Source organism: Talpa europaea (genome assembly GCF_964194135.1).
Source record: "Talpa europaea genome assembly, chromosome: 14".
Lineage (NCBI taxonomy): Eukaryota > Metazoa > Chordata > Mammalia > Eulipotyphla > Talpidae > Talpa > Talpa europaea.
The window spans coordinates 147382-171653 of NC_140082.1; the positions used below are offsets into that span (position 1 = coordinate 147382).

Here is a 24272-nt window from a genome sequence, read left to right on the forward strand (position 1 = left end):
ACCTCCAGGACACAGGCACGAAGGGCTAGTGAAAGTGCCATCAAGGGCACCAGAGGCTGTGTCTACCGTTAAGTGTAAAGCTAGCACTAAGTGTCAGTGCCAGAGAGGACTTGCTGGGGGTGTGTGTGAAAACGTGGGGAATCAGCCCCGATATGGCCAAGCAAGCAGCCAGGCTGGCTCGTGATGCCTGAGAGTGGAGACGACACCTGCAGCAGAGAGGCGGAGAGAGTTACGAGGGCGGGCCCAAGTGACCCTGCGTGGAATCAACGCTCACTGTGTTGCTGTCTATGCAGTCACTGTGACCTCAGGCAGAGAGACAAATGGGCCCCTGGAGGAGGTCCCCTGTGCCTGCCCTTCAGAAAGTCACCGCCTCACAGGATCCTGGCTCCACGGAAATTTACCGCTCCCCCAGAAAGCCTCTCAGCTACCACCCAGACTCTCCCTGGGATGAAGGTGTCAAGCTGGGCAGGTCAGGATGGGTCCTGCAGAGAAGGCCCACCAAGCAGGCCTGGCACAAGGCAGAAGGGCAGCCCGGCTGTTCCCTTCACCACAGACAGGCCCCATCCAGGACAGAGGATCATATGACATGGGGAAAGAACATAAGAGAATAGACTGACGAGCACACGGTGAGCTGGCCGAGCTCCTGATGGGAGAGGACTTGTGCACTGGGCATCGAGTGCCTCTGCCTGCGGTGCGGCTGGGGACGAGGTCTGAGTCGCCGCTGGGCTCCCACGGGGGCCTGAGGGGTGGCCATGACAGGAGGTGCATCCCCTGCAAGAGCTGGTCCCTTGTCTGCCAAGCCCATCCCCACACATTCCCCCACAGCCAGCACCGGGCTCAGGTGAAGCACCTGGCCCACTCCCTTCTGCGCTCACCCTGTCTCCCCATTCAGAACACACTGTGAGATCTTTGCAAGCAGAAACCATTCTGCATCTGCCCTCCCCCTGGGCCCCCCACCCCAAGCAGTTCAACACCGGCTGCAGACCCTAGCAAGCGAGCCAGCGGCCTTGGGTGTGCGGGGGGGGGGGGGGGGGGGAATGACACAACAGGAGCACCTTGAGCAGCGACACTGCCTCCTCAGATGCAGAAAACTCAAACTCTTCCTACCCCAGGCGTTTGGGAGCTACAGTCCCAAGGGCAGAGGTTGCCACAGCTGTACACCAGGAGCAGGAGGGAACAGCCACAACCCTGGCGAGTGACCTTAGGATGAGAAGGAAGTGCACAGCAGTGGGGCAGGCACTGACGGTGCAGCAGGGCACCCAGTGGCAGCAGCGCAGGGGGTGGGGACTGTCACGGAGCTGCAGAGGGGAGTGTGCCCTTGAGGCACGTGCCGACAAGGCCTCACCTGGTGCTGTCCAGGAAAGAGCCCGTGCATGTGCAGGCTCCTCAGGCAGTGCGCCCTCGTGGAGACAATGCTGAGCCTGCGCCCAGCACCACCGCATGCCCGACCCATTCAGCCCCCTGACAGGGAGCCTGCTAGTCCCCAAGCCGCTCTCCCCCTCCAGTGCCCAGGACCCGGGACTGCTCAGCCTGGTAACCCACAAAGCCAGCTCCTCCTGCAGCCACTGGAGACATTCCACCGACTGCCCAGGAAGCCTGTGGTGAGTGGTACCTCTTCCCGTGGCAAAGAGCTGTGTCCTGACTGCCGCCCCACGAGCACTCTCCTTAGCAAGACTAGTGTTCAGGGCCTTGACCCCTCCAACTGCTGGGGGCATACCACAAGGAAGGTGCCACTGGTTACAGGCTCCACTCAGTAACCACGTTGCTTCACTAGAGACGCAGCGCCTCAGTGTCATTTCTGACCACCCACATTCTGCTGTGGTCAAAAGAGATGTGTTCATGGCTCCACTTGAATTGCTCCTCCTGGTGACCAGAAACCATGTGTGGCCAAATATGATGCATGATTTCCTTAAGAGACTGTGTCTGGTTGAGCCACGCGAGTGACCACGGGGACACAACGCAATGACCAGGTCCCTCCAGCAGGGATGCGTGAAGGGCAGGCTGCGGCCCCAGTCCAGCTCCGCCTTCACCCTGTGCTGGGAATTTCGGGGCAGGTTCTAAACGACATCAATTGCTCTCTCATCAGCAAGTCAAGGAGAAAAAGAATACAGAGTTCCTGCCAGGATTAAGGGCACGAAGGCCAGGGTCTGCGCCCGCCCTCAATCAAGGATAGCAGAGATTACTCACGTTGTTGGCAAATGAAGGCCAACCGCAGACATTCTCACGTGAAAAGAAGACACTACCGCTTAAGGAAACACGTGGCGGCAAAAGCCCCTTCTTTCCCAATCTCACTTTTGTCAGGCGACTTAGTTTCCTCCTCTTGCCGCTCCAGGCGCGCCGCAGCCGGGAGAGCGCCCGCCCGGAGGTGTCCGCGCCCGCCGGCAGGCGCCCGGGACGCTCGCCCTGCTCTGGTCGCTGCGCGCGGTCGCAACGTCCCAGCGGTTTCCGACCGCGCTGACCACACGCCCAAGCCTTCCCGGCTGCGGGCGGCGCCGCGCCCGGGCCTCCGCGGCCCTCACGCGGCCCCTCCCGGCACCGGCGCCGCCCGCCCGGGCGCCCACCGCCTCCCCGGCCTCCCGCGTCGGGGCCGCCCGCCTCCACCGCCGCCGTCAGGGCGCTCCCCGCCGGCCGGAGGGCGCGCCGCGCAGCCGCCCGCCCGCTGACGCCCCCGGGAAGCGCCCGCCGCAGGCGGCCCCGGCCCTCCCGCCCGCCGCCGGCACCTGTCAGGGCGGCTGCACAAGGACGGCGGCCGGGCCCCGCCGGCCGGCCCGCGGATCCAACCGCAGCCGGAGCGCGGCCCGCCGCCCGGCCCGAGGCGCCCCCGCGAGAGGACGCGCCGGGCCTCAGCCCGCCGCCCGCCCGCGCTCACCGGTTGCAGCCCGGCGGCCGCCGCTCGGCAGACGTGGCCGCGCGAGGGGCGGGGCGCGGCGCGCCGCGGGCTCGGCCCCCCCGGAAACTGCCGGGGAGCGCTGCCTCCGTTCCGGGGGAGAAAACGTCCTTTGCCCTCGCCCACGGTCTCCCTCGGGCAGAAGCCGCCCTGCCGCAGGGCGAGGATCGCGCCCACTCACAGATGGCCCCGCGCGTACTTCAGAAAATGCGCGTGGGGCTCATTTCTGTGGAGAAGAGCAACTTCCGGACTCGCGGGCCCAGCCGGAACCACTCCGACTGGAAGCCAGGGAGTTCAGCTTCCGGCGGAAATGCCGTGGCAGGCCCCCGGTACGCCCCGCCCACCGCTTGGCCGCGCGGTGGGCGGGGCCTACCGCCCAGTCGGCGCCCGGGGACGTGGCCGTAGCCGACGGGCAGAGTCCGCGCGGGGCGAGGTCCCTGCCCGCGCCGCCCGTCCGCTCCCAGGTGCCGGTGCGGAAGCGCCCGCCCGCAGTCCGGACGGGGTTTGCCCTTAGCGTACAAAGCACTGTCGGCTTAACGCTGCGGCTGGGCCGCCGCCAGCTACGCGACCGAGCAGAAGCGTCTGTGGGGAAAAGCCGCCCCTGCCCCGGGGCGTCCCCGTCGGCTCCCGCTGGTGGGCCACGCCCCCGCCACGCCCGTCACGCCCCGCCACACCCGTCACGCCCCGCCACACCCGTCACGCCCCCGCCACGCCCGTCACGCCCCCGCCACGCCCGTCACGCCCCGCCACGCCCCCGTCACGCCCGTCACGCCCCGCCACACCCGTCACGCCCCGCCACGCCACGCCCCCGCCTCCCCGGGCCTCCGCCCCCGCAGACTCGCTCCGCCCCCGCCGCCCTGCCCGTTCCCTCCGCCCCGCCCCGACTGTCCCCGCCCGCCCGTCCCCTCCGCCCCACCTCCCCGTGACCTCCGACCCCCGCCCCTCAGCCCCGCCCACCCCGCCTGCCCGTCCCCCTCAGCTCCGCCCCCTCCCGTGCCCTAAGCTCCGCCCCCCGTCCCCTCAGAACCGCCCCCGCCCGTCCTGGCGTGTCTGTAGGGGGCGCCCGGAATTACTGCTCAACTCGGGGAGAGGGGCGGGTGGAGTCGGCGCGGCGCGGTCTCCGCCGGTGACCGCGGAGGCTCCCTAGTGTTGAGCCCGGTCCCAGCACGGAGCCTGAGCGCGTGGGTTCCTCGGCGCCTCCTTACTGGAGGCCTCCCGGGGCGCGGCTTCGGCTTCCGGTCTCCGCGCCTTCGTCGCGTGTGGAGACCGGACTGTTGTGTGATCGTGCACCCTGAAGGCCTGCTGAACTCGCTCTTCCTTCCAGGAGCTTTTTTTGTTGTAAATTCTTTGGGTTTTTCTACTTACACCATGTAGTCGTCTACAAACGCAAATTTTCACTCAAAATAATAATGGACTTAAGTTTGAATATATAAAAACCTTAGGAGAGTTATCACCACACACCTACCAGAGCACCTAAAATAGTTGTGGCACCAAGGGCTGTGGAGAAACTCAATCTCATCCATTGTAGGGGCGCCGAGCACGGTGCCCCTGGAACAGCTCCGTGACTCCCCTAACAATCTGACACATCTAATTATACGCCCCAGTCACTGAAACTGGCGGTCAAGAGGCCTTTTCCTCAATCTGCTTACCTTGCAACTTCGCAGGGCAGACCTGCAAGAGTGAAACCAGACAAATGCATCCCTCCCCACCTTATTTTTTTTAAAGATTTATTTATACAAGAATCGGGGTGCAGGCCAGATGTGCAGGAGATGAGAGGATTCATCAGAGACAGAGCAGGGAACAGACTGACTGAAATACACTGCTGAGGGGAGAAGAGGGGAGACAGGAGAGGTCTGCCGTGCCATGTGGGTATCTCCCTGGCTGGCCGGGATTGAACCTGCGCTGCAGAGGCTGTGGACAACTTCACAGTGCGGCGTTCAACCGCCTGTGCCACCAGGGAAGCCCCCCTCCCCACTTTAAAAGGCAAACCCAGGGGCCTCCCTGATGGCGCAGGCAGTTGAGCGCAGCGCTGTGAGGCTGTCCGCAGCCTCTGCAGTGCAGGTTCAATCCCCGCCAACCTGGGAGCAACCCACGTGGGGAGCAGACCTCTCCTGTCTCGCCCGCTGCTCCCCTCAGCAGTGTATTTCAGTCAATCTGCCTGTTCTGTTCCCCGTTCTGTCTCCAGTGAATCCTCTCACCCTCCCGCGCACCTGGCCTGTACCACAGCTCTTGTATAAATAAATCTTTAAAATAAGAAATCAGGGTCACCCCAGTGGCGCAGCGGTTGAGCGCTGGGTTGCGAAGCTGCCCGCAGCCTCTGCAGTGCCGGTTCGATCCCCGGCTGCTCCCCGGCCACCGGAGGAGAGTCCCACATGGCGGGCAGACCTCTCCTGCCACCTGCCACCTGCTGTTTCCCTCAGCAGTGAACTTCGGTCCTTCTGCCTGCTCTGCTCCCCGCTCTGGCTCTGGTGAATTCTCTCACCCTCCCGCGCTGCTGACTGTGCCCAGTGCTTGTATAAATAATGAATAAATCTTTAAAAAAAAAACAAACCCAAAAAACAATAAAAACAGGCAAATCCAGATTTTTCCTAAGTTGACGCCCAGAAGTGTCCCCTGCCCTACTGGTGACCTCACTGCCCAGGGAACTGGCCATGGAAGAGGGACCTGGACACCCGGTTCGGGACATCAGGGTCATGGCCTAGCTGCACTTTTGGACTCAGATCTGAGTCATATCGTGATTCAACAGAAAGCAAACGTTCATGCACCAGCAACTTGCATCTTCTCTGCTTCCTCTGTCCTTTTACCCCACTGACAGCGCCCAGAGCCCTACCCTGGGGAGACTGACCTGAAAGCCCGGCTCCTGCCAGGGGCCCTTGTGACCAGCTGCTTCTTGACACGGCCGTGGGTGCCACCGGTGGCCCATTTTGTGTAAACTCAGTGATTTTTAAGCAAACTTAGTTACATTCACTAAACTTGCCTGGCTGTTTCAGAATGCCCCTGCAAGCTTTGCTTCAGCACCCCGGGGGTGAAGCTGCGGTTGCTCTCACAGCAGAGGGGCTCAGGGCGCCGTGGGAGCATGGAGATCCCACCCACAGGTGCTGGAGAACCTGAGCATCAACTCTGCAGGGCGGACTCAGGGCCTGGACCACCCTGCCCGTGTGGGGTGGAGGGGAGCGGCCGAGGCTGGGCTTTGGGTCCAGTCTCCTCCTGTGGGACATAAGGACCAAACGTCTAGAATGTAGACTGCTGGGCCCTGCCGGTGGAACCCCATCCAGCAGGGCTAGTGTGGGCTCAGGGAGTCTTCATAGGTAGTAAAGGGCCTCCTGGGGGAAATACTGGGGTGGGTCAACCCTCGGTAAGCCCAGGCATTAACACAGATGCTCCAGCACAAGCCAGGACTCTTCGGCCAGGCTGTGCTGCCCCCGCAGGACCTGGGAACTGATACCTGGAATGAAAAGCTGCTCCTTCTCCTGGGCCCACTGTTCTCACATTATGGCGAGGGGAGGGGGCTCTGTCTCTGCGCTGAGAGCAACCCCCCATTCAAGCCCAGGTCTTCATACCTACAGATCCACAGGCCCAGTGGCAGCCCCAAGGTGAGGAGGACAGGTGTCAGTCACTAGTGAGGCCTGCAGCTCCAACACCACCACACCCCCCCTCCCCGCCGCCAAAGGAGCGGTGGCGTCAACACAGCAAGGGCCACAGTGGGGGGACAGACACGGCTGTTTATTAGAGCAGGAAGGAGGCCTCTTCACAAACAGCCGCTACTCAGTCTGTATCAAGAGCAAGACAATAGCTGAAAAGTGGATTCCTGAGAAGAAGCAAAAAAGTTACAATTTTGCAAACAAATGTGACAGGTAATTTTAAGGAAAGATAAAAAACCATTTTTTTAAAAACAAAGAACAAAAATTCAAGTATTCTTCAGATCACAGGGCAGACCCAGCACGGGAGGGAACGGCAAGAACTAGCTGAAGGAAAGGCCCCAGGGGACCCTTGTGGCTCCAGGCAAAGGAGGCGGAGGAAGGCTGCGGCTGGTTCCTGGGGGGGGCGGGCAGGCAGGCAGCGGGCCCCACTTCAGCCCTGCTTGGGAGGGGCTGGCACTTGAAGTCGTGAGTCCAGAGCTAGCAGCTCTGGATAGCTGACTTTATTTTAATAAACAAAAGCGAGTTTGTCTCAATAACATAAGACCCAATTTTAGTCAATATGTAAATTATAAATTATATTATTTGTGCTACAGCTATATTTAAATCTTATTAAATCTTATTAGAAGAGAAGCACCAGACCTATCGAAATAAAATGGCGTTAAGACGTGGCGGCCTGTGAACGTTTGTCTGTTTTACTTCAACAGAACATTTCCGACGCTTTCCTCCTTGAAGCTTTTCTTGAAGAGACGTCCTTGAGCGGTTGTGGGAAAGCTGCAAAGGGCAAACTCTAGTGGTGCTGTGGGACAGGCGGGTGGGTGGGCGCCGAGGGATGACCCAGGGAAGTGCAGGCACTGGGGGCCCCAGAGCACGGTCGCGCCAGGCTGAGGCCTGCCCACATAGGCGCAGTCACACGGCCCGCTGACCGCAGAGACCTGCAGCCGAGGGCCTCCTGATGCCCTCACGTGTCCGCGTTGGGTGTTCTCTGAACCTCGCCCTTGACCTCCCGTGGGCCCAGGCCACGTCAAGGCCTCTCGGCACACTCAGTTCTTGAACCGGGTCTGTTCACAGATGTGATTGAACTTCCTGCGGGAGAGAAACAGCCAAATCACAGAAGAGGCGCTCACACAGCCAACTCCGGACCCCAGGCTGGGAGGAGTGTGAGACCGGAAGCGCCTGGCGCCCATGGAGGCACGTCACCACCACCAGCCGGAAACCTCCCCAGGCCGAGCGTTCTAAGCTGGGTGTGTTCGGTGACTCTCTTAAGTGAGAGAGTCGAGCGCGTCTGCTGGCGACCGCACGGCCCTCTAGAGCTGAGGGCAAGCGGCGGGGTCAGCAGGGCTGCCGGGCGACTCTCGAAGAGCAGCCCGTCCGCAGGGCCAGACAGACACCCCCAGATGTCTCTGCTTCCTTGCCAGTATATTCCGGGGACCAGTCACCCCCGAAGTCTTATAGTGACTTGGCCTCTTACCATGCTGTGAATGCTCAAGTACAGGGGAGCCCCTGCAATGGGAGCCCCTGCAATGCCTTGTGCACGAGGGGGCTCTCCTGGTTACTGAAATTCGAGCCATAAATGACGATTTGGGGGAAACGGCCACCTCAAGCAGCACTGACCCAGGAAACTGAGTTATAGGACCCTCTGACAAGGCTGCTTATGCTCATGGATAACCTCGTGTGGCAATGTGGGTGATGCCAGAGCAACCTCTAAAGCAGGTGTGGGAAATGCCTGAGGGACGCCACCTACAGCCCCACAGACGGGGCCCAGGCTTGGGTGGTTCTGAGATTGCCGCCATCAGGCAGGGGTCTAACCCTGGAGGGGCCCATGAGGCCCAGATGTGGAGACAGGGGTGGAGGAAGATGGTCACAGGCAAGCATGTCAGGAATGAGAACAGGACGTCTCATGGTGACTGTTGCACATCCCAGGGGATGCTGCAGAAGCTCAACGACTACTCAGTTCTTTTATAAGCAGATGACCCTCCCTGTAGCTGCGAGTTGGGCTTGGCAAAGACCCCCACAGAACACAGCTTTCCTCAGGAAGGGGGGCCACCCCCCTGCAGCCCGATCCACCCAGGACTGCCTCACTCACATGGCGTGGTGCGCCTTCACCTGCGTGCGGCAGTTGCGGCCCCAATAGCAGTCAGGACGGGAGGTAACGGCCGCTGAGAAAGAAAAGGGACACGCGTCACGACGTCACACTGGGCCGAGGCATAGGCCCACGGCTACACTGAAGCTCCGTGGCTGGTCACGCTACAGCCAGCCTCCTTGGGCTGTCCCGGGGTTTCAGGAAAGGAAAGAAATGTGTCTCTGAAAACCCAACTCAGGAAGTGAGGGGGCCACACAGCCCGGGACCATGTCTGTGCCCACTGGGGAGCCACCAGTGTGCAGATCCAGAAATAGGCGGGCCTCCTTCCACCCTGCACCAAGGGGAGCCCCATAGCACAAGCAGTGCCCGGGCTGCTGGAGGGGCCTCACCTGGCAGCTCAGAAGCGGGGATGCTCTGCCGGTACTGGTAGGTCAGCTCCCGGAAGCTGCGCAGGCCGCAGCAGTAACACAGCACGGTGCTCCCTGAGATCCTGTAATCTGGAGAACATGGCCAGGGCGGTCAGCCTCTGAGGCCTGGGTCCGGCCAGCAGTGGCGGGTCTGTGCCAACCCGGGGGACTAAGGCCAGTTGTAAGACAGAAAGGGATCTAGCCAACTGGCTAGGCGTCTGGTTTGCAAATAAGAACAAGGCCAATCTAACACCGATTTTAATTCCACTTGGATAAAATTCTAAGTATCTTTACTTAGGCAAGCCACGCTGGCCCCCGTTGGCCACTGCACAGCTGCCTCGGCCGACCCTGCACTCCTTCCAGGAGACAGGCGTCCCTGGGGGCTCCCAGCCATCCCCATCCCCCAAGGTCTTACATTTCAGGGGAAAAAACAGGTGCAGATTTTTCTACAGTTATCCTCAGTGACAAATTACTCCGCCCAGCAAAGGAATGAGGCTTCCCCAAGGGACCAGACCCCAGCAACAGCTTAGGAGGACCAAAGGGCTGGAATCCCTGCCCCAGGCCCCACACCAGTCAGCCTCCAGCCTCTGTGGGGAAACTCCCGGAATCAGCACGGGGACGCAGACACGACACCGACTGGGCCTGTGGGCATGGGGCCCTGCAGGTGGACAGAGTTACAGGAGGCGGCAGCGCCACCCCAAGGGGAGGGGGAGGCTCACCAGACAGCAGAAAAGCACCCCTGCGCAGTGCCGCCAGGCTCTCAGTGAGCACGTTCCTCCAGGTCAGACCTCTGGAGGCCAGGTAGCTCTGTGGGGAAATGACAGACGGCCTGGGGCACGTGGAGCAGCAGAGCACAGACATTGCCGAGGAGGATCCTGAAGGTGGGCGAGCCTAAAAGGCCAGCCTTGGGGACAGCGCCTGGAGAGCCCCGCCAGCAGCGGGGCTGCTGCCCATTCTGAGGCTCGTGGCGGCACGACCAGCCAGAGCGAGGGAGTCCCGTTGCCACACTTTCCGGAGCCCCCAGGGGAGGCGCCTGGGAAGCCCAAGCACTGAGCTCCTCCGGCACAGAGCGGCCACCGCGCCCCTGGTCCCACAGGCAGCCCCGTACAGAGCCGAGGGTCTGGCCCGCACACTGCCCTCCACCCGAGCCTCCCGGCCCCTGAGCAGGGAGACAGGCAAGAAGCAGCTGCCCATGTGGGATGCTTGGCGACACAGATTGAGGGCCAGGGGTGGGGTGGGGGGAGGCAGCCCACCAGCCCAGCTCGCAGGGCCATGGCCGCACCTTGAGGATGTCTGACTCGTAGTTGTTGTTGCTCAGCACCCCGTCCAGACACCGGTCGCCCAGGTTGAGTTCTGTCGGGCAGAGGGAAGCGACGTTAACTGCTTGATAAAGACGGTTTATGGAAGGGCTGTGCACCCACCTTTAAGAGTGCAACTGCCTTCACGCCAGTCTTGAAAGAATTAAACAGTCCTTAAAGCACAAATTTAAAAAGACGACGAGTAAACTGACTTCCCTGTTCCTTCCGAAAAGGCCCTGTCTGCTCAGCCACGGTCTGGAGGGAGGAGTCACTGGCAGGTGTGGTCAGTGCCAGTGGCCTTGCTTATTACAAGCGAGACCTCCCAACTGGGCGCTCTCCAGCAAACGTGGCTAACCCTTCTAAAGGCCACGCCATTTGGTCTGCCAGGAAATGGCTCCTTCATGGTCACAGCGGTGCCCCCGGAGCCGGCTGGGCCCCACCCACCCTTGCGGAGGCCAAGAGCAAAGGCTGAGGCAGCCTGGCGGGGAGCCGACTCACCACAGAACGGGGCCAGGCAGCCCAGGCAGCCGGCGCGGGCGCAGCCCCAGTACAGGTGGCAGAAGGGCTGTAGGCAGACGGTGCCTGTGAGCACAGAGACACACCGTCAGGTGCAGCCGTGACCGCTGCCGACCACATGGCCTCGGCACACGTCCCTGCTGGCATCAAGGGATGGGGACGTGGCCAGCAGGAAGGCCACACTCCTCGTGGACTGTCCACCTACCCCTCAGCGCCCCCACCGCCCAGCACCACCAGCTTCCTTCCAGCTCTAAACCGTGTGTCTCCGTCAGGCCACGCCTCCCACTGCCCCTTGTGGAGCCGGCGTGGCCTTTGGAGCTCCAGTCTCCAGAATGGGTTTGGGGGGTGGGGGTGGGCGGGAGCCTAACTGCTGCCCTCAGAGTGGAAATGAAGCCCTCGGCTCTCGAAGGACTTCATCAACGTCCTCACATGCCAGTCTCTACGTGACGCCTGAGTCAGGCCCGCCCATCACCCACACACACACCCCCACCCCAGCACCCACCAGCGCTCGGCACCGTGCCCGGGGCAGGCCCTCCGGCAGGGCACCCTGCCCCCCAGGGGAACTTCTGCTGGTGTCTCTGGGCACCAAGGACGTGCTTGGTCGCCCTGAGAGGACCCCGGCGGTGACCTGCCCCACAGGCTCTGTGCCCATGCAGCGCTGATGGAGCCTCAGAGCCCCAGACAGCAGTAGGAGCTGGCAGGAAGGGCGGGGACAGCGACACGCACCCCCACTCACACTGCTGCGGGGCGATGCGGGGGTCCTGCTCGCGCTCCGCCCTGCGGTCGGGCATGGGCTGGAAGCAGCAGGTGCAGACGGCGTGGCTGCCCCGCAGGGTGCACACATACTCCTGAGCTGTGGGCAGAGAGGCCGGTCAGGGCAGGGGAGGCAGCCCATGAGAGAGCCCGAGATCCGGAGCCCTGCCCGAGGGCCGCCTCATGGCGACCATCCGGCCGCAAAGTGAACAAATGAAACCGCTCAGCATCTCTTTCTAGTTCAGTGGCTGGAGCGAGATTTCAGAGGTCACCTGAGATTTCCCCCACGTGGTGACCCCGGGAGGACCACAAACACCGCCCCGGGACCCGTGGGTCAGTCCTGGGCCTGCAGCCTGTACAGTTTCAGCGGCTGGAACTCTGAGGCCAGGGCAGGGCCCGGCAAGTCCAGAGCTGGGGTGCAGCGCCCCAGCCCCCTGGAGACTGCAGATGCCAACTGCGGGGCTGTGGGTGCCAGTCACCCAGGCAAGCGCCCCAGTCATGCCTGAGCGCAGGCTGGGGGCCGAGCGCCAGACTCAGGACCGGCCCGGAAGCAGAGGCCTGGGGGGCCCAAGCCGGTCCCGAGAGGCGATGAGCAGAGGCCGCGGGAGGGGCGTGGGGTGGGAGCAGCGCAGGGCCGGGGGCGGGGAGGAGGGGTGCGCGCCGGCTCACCTGCCGTGCTGTGGGTGGATGTGGATGGGGTGTCTGCCCCGGGGGCTGGCGGTGCCCCGGGCTCGCCGCCAGGCCCAGGGCAGGGAAGGGGCTGCCCCGCCTGCCTCCGGAACTCGGGGCACTGCCTGCACACGATGTACGGCTGGCTGCGAGGGAAGCACAGGCCGGGCGTGGGGAGGGGCCCCGGGGGGTGAGCCCGGGCCTTTGCCCCCCTTGGCGCCGGACCCACTCCCGGGAGCGAGGCGGGCAGAGCTGCCCCCCCCACGGCCGTCCTGGGGTCCCCACACCCTCAGGGCCCACCCCACACCGGGCGGGCTCTGATGCCGGCGCCGAGCCCCGAGCCCGGAGGCCCACCGCGCTCAGCCGGCCCTGAGTGTAGGCGCCTCCACCGCTCGGGCCGGAGCAAAGGGGCCTCGCGGGCGCTGTTGCCCTCGGGAGCTCCCAGGCAGCCTCAGGGGCCTGCACCGCCCAGGTCTTGCCCTTCAGCCGCGCTGGCAAAACCAGCACATGGAGAAAAACCTGCCCGCGATGCGCGGCAGAGGGGCGCCGCCAGGAGGGGAACGCCACCCACGGGGTCCGATGAGGGTCCCCTCAAGGGCAAGGGAGGCAGCACCGGACAGCCAAGGCACCACCACGGGGCTCCCAAAGTCAGGGGCGAGCCATGCGGGCTCACCTCACATCTGAGGACTCGCTGTCCACGTCCGAGAGCTCCAGCAGGTCCTCGGAGCTGCCCTCCTCGTCAGAGCAGGACCGCCGCACCTTGGGCTGCAGCATGTCCTGCGTGATCCTGTTCCGCGCAGCCATGCTCCGCACGTCGTCCTCGCTGCGGCTCTTGTCTGCAAACCAAGCGTGCAGCTGGTTGGCTGGGGCCTGAAGCAGTGGCGGGGGCCCGGGGTCGGGCGCCCACTTGCCTGGGTGCTGCAGCAGGTAGGCCTCCACCAAGTTGTTGAGGATGTGGTTCTTGCAGATCCGCTCCACTGGGCAGCGGCAGGTAGGGCACAGGGCAGAGCGCTCCATCCAGCCCGAGTAGCAGGCGGCACAGAAGGTGTGCATGCAGGGCTGCAGGCTGGGCACCAGCATGCTCTCAGGCCCTGCGAGTGCCTCCTCGCCCAGCCTCAGGCACAGATGGGCAGCACGACCGCAGCAGCCCAGACCCACCACCCCCCTGCCTGGGCCTGCCCCACTGACCCCCCGCAGCAGGCACCTCACACAGTCGTGCAGCAGGTCCTGGCAGATGATGCACGTGAGTGTCTCCTCCATCCTGTCTGGCTTCAGGGCTGTGGCCCTGATGGCCTCCAGGCTGGCGGGGGTAGCCGGACACTGGTCAGCAGCCAACAACGGCAGGGCCACATTGGAGTCCCCGTCTAGGAGAGAAACAGACACATTTTGACCCGCACAGCAAAGAAGGGACAGACACGTGGCCTTCCTGCCCTACAGACGTCTTAGCCCATGGAAGGAAGACACACCCCTCGCCTGCTTGTGTCCTGAAGAGCACTTTTAAGGTCCAAAATGAGGGCCTCCCCGGTGACGCAGGAGATTAGGACGCAGCCTATGGGGCTATCCGCAGCCGCTGCGGCATGAGTTCGATCCCCAGCCAGCCAGGGAACATCCCGCGTGGCGCAGCAGACCTCCCCTGACTCACCCGCTGCTCCCCTCAGCAGTGTATTTCATTCAATCTGCCTGTTCTGCTCCCCGCTCTGTCTCTGGTGAATCCTCTCACCCTCCCACACCTCCAGCCTGTGCCCCAGTTCTTGTATGCATAAATAAATAGATCTTTAAAAGAAAAAAAAAAAAAAAAAAAGAGAAGGCCCAAAACAAGCATCATGTTCCAACACGCTTCCCTTTAGTTGTAGAGAAATCATTAAAGAGACAAAAAGGGACCTTCAGGCCCCATGGCTAAGAGACAAAGGCCAGTTCTCCAGCAGCATGGGTGTGACATTACTTCTGCTTAAACAAGAAAAGTGACTTGCGCATGCACAGGAAGTGCTAGAGAGCATGAACTTTCCATGGTGCCCAGGGGCTCCCAAATGGCCACTTCAACCAACCCTCACAGCCAGTTTGTGGTGCAGGACAGAGCTGCGCCTCAGATGCCTGGTGTCCAGGCAAAGTGTGTCGGGTGGCAATGGCCCCACCAGCTGATGACCCCCCGCAGGACACAGGGCTGGCGCCAGCGTGCTGAACACACAGCCAAGACCTGACCTCCTCTTGTTCGCTTCTTCACAGGCTCCAAACCCTCCTGGTCCTGTGGTGCCGGCGGAGCGGAGGACATGCATGCCTGAGGTGGCGGGGCCGGCGGGGTGCTGGGAAGCATGTCTGTCCCAGGACCACAGCCTCCAGGGGATATGTCTGCACCCCCAGGGCCTGCGAGAGGGACAAAGGAGAGAAGCTGTGACTCAACCACCTGAGCAGGCGAGTGTGGGTACAAGGCTGCTCTAAACCAGGTGCAGGTCACCCCAGGCCGGGGCATCCAGGAGATGAGCCCAACAGAGACCCTGCCCCCGCGAGGTGTGCTCTTCGGAGCCTGTGCCCGCCACTGCCCGGCTCACGGGAGACACGCAGAAGGCCCCGCCGGCCTCGGTCAGACACGGGCACGCCGTGTGGCAGTCCTCACGAGACAGCTGTGACCCGGGCATGCACAAGTGGGGCCTTCTATGAGGAGCGACAAGCAGGACGGGCAGGAAATATGGACAGGGCGTGTGGACCCCTCCAAGAGTGACAGGGAGGAGGAAGAACGGCTTCCCGGGAAGTGAGAGTCCATTAGCAGACGCCAGAGACGGATGTGAGCTGATGTGGCAGAGGTGTCAGGACAGCCGAGTGACCCCGACGTCCACGAGGCCCCACGGGAACCACACGGCACACAGCTGGGGTGGGCTGCAGCTCTGAAACTCCGGAGGTGGCACAGAGAAGACGACAGCAGCACACTTGAAGTGGGCGATTTGTGAGGCGTGACCACGTCCCAGGAAAACCGGAAGGTGCACAGCACAGCAGCACCCCAGGGATGGGCAAGACGGCTCTTGCACTACAGAAACCCCGGGACCAGAACACCATGCCTGTCGCACCTGAGTTTTGCCACCTCTGTAATAACACAGCTCAGGGCCAGGGAAGCAGGAGCACCCAGCACCACCCTGCGACACCCCCTCACCAGAGCCAGCAGGAGGCTCCCGCCCTGGGAGGGCAAGCTCCACAGCAGAGGTAGAGGCTGTGGGGAAGAGGTCGGACGTCGATGTTGATGGCTGTGGCTCCTCGAAGCACGCCTGAGTGGCGGGTGAGGGCGGTAGGGCCTGGTCACCTCCCCCTGCACCTGAGGTACCTTTGGTCATGTGGAGCACATTGTCCTCATCGGCGCCTGTGAGGAGCATCGAGACGTCAGGCAAGAGAGGCCTGCAGGCCCGAGAGCTTTGCGTGGACTCCCAAGCCCACACTTACCGGAGGGGGCCGGCGCTGCGTCGTGTTCTCCACGGAGAGACTCGTAGAGGTAAGCCACATCTGAAAGGAGGCGCCACATCAGCTGGGCCAGCTGGAGCTCCCGGCCTGTCCCCTCCTTGCTCCAGCCTTGTCTTCTAAACTATTTTGACTGATCAGCTAAATGACAACACTCACCAGCTTAAGGGATTTTAAAATAATTAATTGAAGCAAATAACGTGAAAACAGCTAAGCCACGGGGGACGCCTGCAGTTAGGACAGCAGGAGGCAAAGCCACGACGTGCCCAACTATCAGCAGCAGGCACCGGGTCCTTCTGTGGGGACAGGGGCTGATCTGGGTCATGCTGAGACAACCTAGGGAATACTTGCCCCTTTCTTCCTGTTTTGGGGTGACATTCAAAACACTCCCTAACTCCCCTTGTCTAATGTCATTCTTCTACCCACGCAGACATGGGAACTCGGCAAGGGCTAACAAGGTCCAGTCTAACCTCTGCTGCCTCCTATAACGTGCCCAGCAGCAGATCCGCTGATGACTTCCAGTGCCCTCTTTTTGGGCCTTTGTCCCCATAACTCTGCTGTGTAGCCCACCCCTCCTTTCTCCTCAGAGCCATCGTGAGATCCGAGAGCACGACGGTATCTCGAGGGCCTTCCTTCACCAGCACCTCTCACGAGGGGAACTGATGCAGGGACTGAGGCTGACGGGAACACCCCGAGGGCAGCCACGTCCCCCACCTCCCACCTCCCTTCTTACTGTGCTCGGGCTCATTTTTCCTGTACACCACATAGATGATGTCGCCAGTCTGAAGAGGACACGTCTGCCTCTTCACCACCGTCAGCTTGTTGATCACTGTGCCATTGGTGCTGCAAAGACACAGCTAAACTGACTTGCCGGAACACGACGTTGCGCTCGACCATGCCAAGACAGCAGCTCGGCCTCACAGCAGAAGCTGACAGCACAGGAGAGGTGCGGCATAGGCCAGACCTTTGCCAGACCTCGCTCCACGCCCACAGTCTATGCAGCAGCATCTGTGCAGCTCCACCCCACTCTAATCAGCTCCTTGGCCTCCGGGGCCACAGCTCCAGCGCAGGCCCACCCTCCCCACCAGCTCACTTATTCAAGGAGCTCCGAGCCTCCCAGAGGTGGTCCAGTAGCCGCATGAGGGCGGAGGTCATTCCTCCAGTCAGGGCTCAGGGGTGGGGTGGGAGGCGGGGATCTCTGCATCCTCAGGACACATGAGGCCGCAGAGGTGAAGAGGCTCATTTACCCTGTGCATTCCAGAAGCTCTCTGCAGGGGGTTGGCCAGCAGCCAGCGCAGGCCACTTGCCCAGTCCAGCCTCTCCACTGACTTCGAGGGAATCAGCGCAGACGCGGGCAGGGAAGGCAGCAGCCGCAAGCCAGTCACGCTCGGTGCACATTGCGGGGCTGCTGCCAGGACGTGGACACCACGTCTCCCCCAAACCCCCCAATCCCCTGGTCTCACCCTCTGCTTAAACCCCACGGGTCACTTTCCTCTGCTCTTGGGCTAGAACCCCAAATCCCCAGGGTGGGCGTGAAGCTGAGCTCCACTGCAGCCCGGCATCACCCACACTCGTCTGGCCTCCAGAGCTCCTGGGCCTCCACACCCGTGGGTTCCTCTGGCCCAAACACCCTTCCCCTCCAGCCACCTCAGCGGCAGCCTCCGAAGCTGGGAAAGGCAGGAAGGAAGCCGCCGGCTCACACCTGGACATAGGTCAGCAAGACCCGGTGGGACTCTGGGCATCCAGAAGTCAGATAACAGATGTGTGTGACTGAGCCTTTACGTCTGTAGTAACTTGGCACAACAGCCACAGACACGCACGCCTCTCAGAGCCAGATGAGAAAACCAGGCCTGCTTTGGCCACTGGGCAGCCATGTTGCTGCGCACCTGACAGCGCCACCGGATGCCCAGTGGAGGAGGGAAGCAGAAGCCTCCTGATAAGACCCAGTTCTCAAGCTTCTATCCCTAAAATTGGCCCCAAGAATCTCAGAGCACCTGACCTTATAAGAGAAAACTCCATCTGGGGGCAAAGGCGGCCCGCACACGGCCGTTCCTCCCCGCGGCCCTTCCCATGAGCCCACCCGCACAGACAACCAGGCAGAAATGCAAAGTCACTACATACCATTTATAATAATAGTGAATTTTCACCTGAAGGAGCAGACAAGTTACCGTGTGATAACGTGAAGGGGACATGGCCCACACTTAAGGGGAAACACGCACGACAGCTCATGCAGCGCCAGCTCCCCACGCAGAACACCGCACGGTGCTGCTGACACACCAATGGGACTGGGGAGGCCTTTCATTTTCAGGTGCTACTTATGATCTATTTGTGCGTGTTGCGGGGGGCAGGGGGGAGTAGAAGTCTAAATTGAAAAGGTTTGAAAGAAACAAAAATGCATCACTGCCTTTTAGGTCTTATTTCTGAGATATTTTTGCTTCAATTTGAAGACATTCAAGGAGGGTCATAAATGCAAGCTGTCATGGAGCAGCCTCTCCTGGAAACCAGAGACACATTTTCTAAACTCTTTTTTTTTCTTTTTTTTTTCTTTTTTTTTTTTAGAGGCATGCTTTTTTACTTATTTATTTATTTCTTTGTTTGTTTTTGTTTATACATGCACTGGGAACAGTCAGAAGCGCGGGAGGGTGAGAGGATTCACCAGAGCCAGAGAGGGGAGCAGAACAGGCAGAAGGACCGAAGTACACTGCTGAGGGGAGCAGCGGGCGGCAGGAGAGGTCTGCGCGCCATGTGGGACCCTCCTCCGGTGGCCGGGGAGCAGCCGGGGGATCGAACCGGCGCCGCAGACGCTGCGGGCAGCTTCGCAACCCAGCACTCAACCGCTGCGCCACCGGGGAGGCCCACATTTTCTAAACTCTTAACGAGGTTCCTCAAGCCACACAAGGAAGCAGGAAAGAAGTTCAGAAGGTGCTCACCTGGTGTCTTCCAGCAACACCTGACCAGATTTCTCATCCACCGTGATTTTACAGTGATCTCCAGAGACCAGTTTATTGCCAGGGAATGAAAGGTCACAACCTAAAACAGACAGGGGACAAGCTGGGTGTGGCTGTGACTGTGCACGGGACCTCCACTTAACCAAGATGGTGAATGGAAATCTGAACCCACATTGTGTACGCCGAAGACCACCTTTCACCAAGCAAGGCCTGAAGGAAATAAATTTTATAGATATTTAAGTGTAATCCGAAGCAAAGGGATGGGACATTCTTTTTTTTTTTAAAGATTTATTTTTTATTAATTTATACAAGCACTGGGTACAGTCAGAAGCGCGGGAGGGTGAGAGAATTCACCAGAGCCAGAGCGGGGAGCAGAGCAGGCAGAAGGACCAAAGGACACTGCTGAGGGGAGCAGCGGGCGGCAGGAGAGGTCTGCGCGCCATGTGGGACCCTCCTCTGGTGGCCGGGGAGCAGCCGGGGATTGAACCGGCGCTGCAGAGTCCACGGGCAGCCCCGCAACCCAGCGCTCAACCGCTGCACCACCGGGGAGGCCCAGGACATTCTTGAACTGTCCCGACTCCCCACTGCCAGCACCACGAGTTACAGTCAGGGTTACAAGCACTCATTTGTTGCCTGCCTGATAAATATAACAGAACTTTGCTAAAAACTAAAGGGCTTTAATTAGTAATCCTTCAGCATCATGACTTAGTTGTTAATTTCTTCTCTATGTTGTCTTAGATTTCACAAACCACCAACTGAAAAAATGACAGTCACAGAAAAGACGGCTAAGCATAGATTCGTACATAGTCAAGAAAATTTAGACACAGAAAGGTTCTGCATCAGTACACGAATACCATCATCACAACCATGTTAAGTTCAAGGGGGATCCTCAGTTACCTTGTTTTCTTAAATCAAAATAATAAGTTTTCGGATTTTTTAATTTTTTTTTTTTTTTTTACATTTTAAACGGACAGCTTTATTAGGAAAAGGAGAAAGGAGACACCTGCATAGTCATAGGTGGACAGAGAATGGCCAGATTTTAGAACTCTAATCGCTGACTTGCCCAGGATATGTTTATACTATAGCTACTGTGGTTCATAGTTTCGTTTTTTAACAACCCAAAGTGGGAAGCAACACAAATGTCCATCAGCTGGTGAACTTATAAACACACTGCAATAGTCACCCCCTTCCTGAGACTCGCCTCCCCCCATGCCTAAACCTGAAGATAGTACCCACCCCAATGCACACTATAATTTTTCCTCTATAGGACTGATTGATTTCCCATATCAATGATAAAGTTTAATTTGTAAGTTAGGCAAGTTAGAAATTAACAGTAACATAGAGCATTTATAAGAATTATACCAAAGGTGGGCCGCCCTGGTGGCGCAGCGGTTGAGCACTGGGTTGCGAAGCTGCCTGCAGCTTCTGTGGCGCCGATTCGATCCCCAGCTGTTCCCCGGCCACCAGAGGAGGGTCCCACATGGCGCGCAGACCTCTCCTGCCGCCCGCTGCTCCCTTCAGCAGTGTACTTCTGCCTGCTCTGCTCCCCGCTCTGGCTCTGGTGAATTCTCTCACCCTCCCGCGCTTCTGACTGTACCCAGTGCTTGTATAAATAAATAATCTTTAAAAAATAAAAATTAAAATTAAAAAAATGAAGTAGTAGTCATCCTAATGGGGGTGATGCTTTAAAAAAAAAAAAAAAAGAATTATACCAAAGGGACGAAACTACCTCAATGACACTCTGGGAAAGGCAGAACTATACTACAGAAATCAGACGCCTGGTTGTGAGGAGTTGGGCTAAGGGGAGAGGACTGATTCCAAAGGGCCACCAGGGACTGTCAGGGTGATGGACATGTCCCACATCCTGACAGTAGTGGTTTACATTTTTTTAAAGATTTATTTATTTATGCATACAAGAGCTGGGGTATAGGCCAAAGGTCCAGGGGGGTGAGAAGAGTCACCAGAGAGAGCGGGGAGCAGAACAGACGGATCCATGAAATCCACTGCTGAGGGGAGCAGCGGGCGAAACAGGAGAGGACTGCTGCGCCATGTGGGTTTCTCTCTGGCCAGCCGGTGATCGAACTCATGCTACAGAAGCTGCGGATTGCTTCATAGTGCGGTGCTTAACCCCTTGCACCACCAGGGAGGCCCAGTCATTTAGATTTCTAAGTGTCTGTGAAAGGAGTGAATCTTACCATATGTGAACTATAACTCTATAAGCCTGAAACACACGCAGTCTTATCTGCAAACACTCCACATGACTAGAAGTGCTTTGTTTCATCTACCCAAGGTCAACCTCACCTGTGCTCAAGCTCTTCCTTTTGCCCTCATCACAAGACTTCCCACACCATTTCAGTTTGTAACCGACATAACTCCTGCTGAAGTTCTATTCTTGGTATTTGTCCTGCTAGTCATTTAGCTGGTTAAATCTCCCAAAGAGTGGGGAGGCCCTTTGTGAAAGGTAACATTCTCATTTCCTTTTCCACTTTGTCAACTCAAGGCCCCCTTTCTTCCAAATAATGCCCTGCAAATATCAGCCATGTCATTGCTTTAAAATAAAGTTATTGGGGCTTCCATGCTGGCACAAGGGTTAAAGTCTCAGAGCTATCTAGCTGTCGCCAATCCCTGGCCAGGGAGCTGACCCACAGGGCATAGCAGATCTCTCCCGTCTCCCTGCAGCTCCCCTCAGCAGTAGATTTCAATCACTGCCTGTTTTCCTCCCCACTCAGTCTCTGGTGAGTCCTCTTGTAACAGGGTGGTCCCCAGGAAAGGGGGAGGTTCCCTGCCCCACCCAAGGGAGGGTGGAGCTGTGCAGGGAGAGGAGAAGCTGCAGAAGAGACTGAGGAAGGAAGCGGGATGACGTAAAGAAACTATGCTTGTCTTTTGGTCGTGGACGGGGTGACACAGATGTGGGTGTGACCCATGGGGAGGTGACCATGGCAGCCTTTATCTTGATGTTGATTTTGCTCTTTTCCTTCCGGGCTTGTCTGGTTGTTTCTGACCCTTTTCTGTGGGTCCCCACTGGAAGATGCTTTAGACTTGTGGCAGGCTTTGGGGCCTTGTTCTGGGCCAATCCCATATGGATGGACTTTTACCCACGAGGGGACGGGTCACTTTGGGTGCTTCACTTAGAAACTAGACTCTTTGCCTTTCCTGTATTGTTTCCTAGTTTTATTAAAGTTCCTTTCCATTAAAGTCTCCTATGTTTTGTGTTGATGCGGCGGATGGCAGAACCCATTTAGAATAGGCAGGTTTGCCGGGTTTGGGCTGCCCCTCTCCCTGCCCTATAACACTCTCACCCCTGCACCTCTGGCCTGCACCCCAGCTGTTATATGCATATGAACAAAAATAAATCTTTAAAAAAATATGTTTGTGGCCCATGTGGAAGCCCCAGCCCCAACCCCCACAACAGGTAAGGACATAGTGACAAGGCAGCTGCCTGCAATCCAGGAAGAATCTCCCCTGTAAAAAAAATCCACTGGCACTTCAATCTTGGACATTCCAGACTCCAGAACTTTGAGAAGTCAATGTTTTTAAGCATCCTGGTACATGGTATTTTGTTATGTCAGTCGGAGTAGACAAAACCACCTTTGTTATGCTGGAAAAGTTAATATGCTCACTGAAGGGAAGGAACTTTTATTAAGAAGCAGATTAATTTAGCACACTTTTTCCTCCTTGTATTAGCATGTAAATGATGTTATTATAATGCTATTTTAGAATAACAAAGGCTAACAGTAGGCTAACAGTAAGTGATAGCGCTCAGCCAGGCTCCTTCACTTGAATTAAGCCGCTATGCAAAAGCAACTTAGGCACTGGTGCCTGTCTCCACCAAACCTCCAACACCAGTTGAAGAAAAGAAATGCATTTTCTAAAGTTTCTAATGATATGCAAATTATTTCAAAGTTGTAAAGCAGAACAAAACAAAACAAAATCCTCGTTTTTTGGATTTTAAAACTGCCAATGCCACCCTCTGTCACACCAAAAAAACAAACAAACAAACAAAAAAAAAAAAAACGGAGGCAGGGATATTTTAAAGAATAAATTAAAAAACATTTGCTTTTTTAACAGTAATCTTTCTCCTCTTTTCAAATGCATAAAGTCAGTGATAAACTTACCAGTTTTCAGACACACTAAATATTTTTTTTTTGGCTAATCTGTGCACTTCTCTTCCTGTAGGAAAGCTACAAGAGCAGTCAAAGGACTAGATGGTCACCTAGGAGCGCAAAGGCAGTAAGTTTGGGGGAGGGGAAGGTTACCGGCATTTTCTCTAACCAACAGTGAGATTTTGTTCCAGCCCTTAGCTTACCAGGTTCATTAAATCGACAATAATTATTGAGTGGTTCTGTTCCAAAAGCTGAGACTTGAGATCTACAACTACAAATATCCCTCTGAGCATGCCTTTGGCTGCACCCCATACGTTCTGGTATCTTTTCATTTTCAGTCCTCGCAAGGTATTTCCTTTATGAGTCTTCATTGACCCCGGGGTTGTTTGAGGATGCTACTTAATTCACCACGTCCGGGAACTTGCCAGTCTTGCTTCTGCTCCTGACTTCTGATTTTACTCCACTGAGGTCCCGGCCTGGGACTGCACCCACCTACGGCTTCTGCACTCCGGGAAACGCGACGCGACTTCGCACAGTTGTAAGCGCCTGAGGTCCCCCGCCCCGGGGACTGGGCAGGCCAGTAAGGGCGTCGACGTCACCCTGGCAGGAAAGCCCCACGCCACGGGAAAGACGCGATCGCGCGGCGAGCCCCACCCGCGGGCGCAGGGGCCCCGGCGGCCCCCGGCCCGCTCCCCGGCCCGCTCCCCGGCCCTCCCGACGCCCCTCGGCGCGCGCCCGCCCCCGCCGCGGCCCCGCCCGCCGCGCCCCGCCCGCACCTCTCCGGCGCCCGATGGTCCACTCGCGCTTGCTCAGGAGGACGTGCGGCTCGCCCTCGCCGGCGCCCAGGCGGAGAAGCCGCCCCCACGGCTGCTCGCGCTCCCCCGGCGGCGCCATCGGCTTCCCGTCTGACGAGACCCGGAAGCGCCGGTGAGCGCGGCGGCCGCGGGCGGGGGCCGCGGCCCGCCCGCCCCCCGCGCCGCCCCGCACCGCGGCGCCCCCGCCCCGCCGCGCGCCGGGCCGGAGCGGGCGGGCGCTCCTCGCGGGCCGCCCGCCCGGCCCGGGCCCCGCCGCCGCCCGCGCCCGCCGCTCACCCCCAGCTCGCGCCGAACCCGGAACCGGCCGCGCCGCTGCCGCTGTCAACAGACATCGCGGATCCCTCAGCTGATCCGCGGGGCGGGGCCGGCCGGCTCCGCGCCCCGCGATTGGCTGGCGCTCGCGCCTAACGAAAGCGGCGGCTAGACCGGCACCCGGCGCGGCCAACGAGCGTGGGGCGTGGGGCTCGCGGAGCGTGCGCAGACGGGAGGCGGCCAGCCTGGGCGCCATCTTTGATGCTGGCGGGGCGTCGTCGCGACCACGCCGGCGGCTGCGGTCGGGGCCGCGCAGAGCCGACCGAGGGGCGGCGCGGCGTCGGGCGGGCGGCGCGCGCTCCTCAGAGCCGACGGCGCGGGCCGCCTCTCCGGCCGGGGGCGCCGCGGGGGCGCCGCGGGGGCGCGCGGCCGCGGGTGGCGGAAGAGAAGGGGCGGGGGCGC

General features: G+C 59.5%; 1 protein-coding gene across 1 annotated transcript; it reads right to left on the reverse strand.

Moving 5' to 3' along the window:
* Positions 1 to 7568: 7568 nt before the first annotated feature.
* Positions 7569 to 23890, reverse strand: CHFR (checkpoint with forkhead and ring finger domains; the record flags this gene model as incomplete). The annotated part of the gene is made up of 16 exons (XM_084253156.1): positions 7569 to 7611; positions 8612 to 8684; positions 8998 to 9105; positions 9735 to 9822; positions 10298 to 10368; positions 10812 to 10895; positions 11566 to 11682; positions 12252 to 12397; positions 12925 to 13317; positions 13456 to 13615; positions 15394 to 15597; positions 15678 to 15737; positions 16426 to 16535; positions 18623 to 18722; positions 23520 to 23648; positions 23848 to 23890. 16 exons carry the CDS (start codon positions 23888 to 23890, stop codon positions 7569 to 7571), a joined length of 1929 nt encoding a protein of 642 aa, XP_084109282.1.
* Positions 23891 to 24272: the final 382 nt, after the last annotated feature.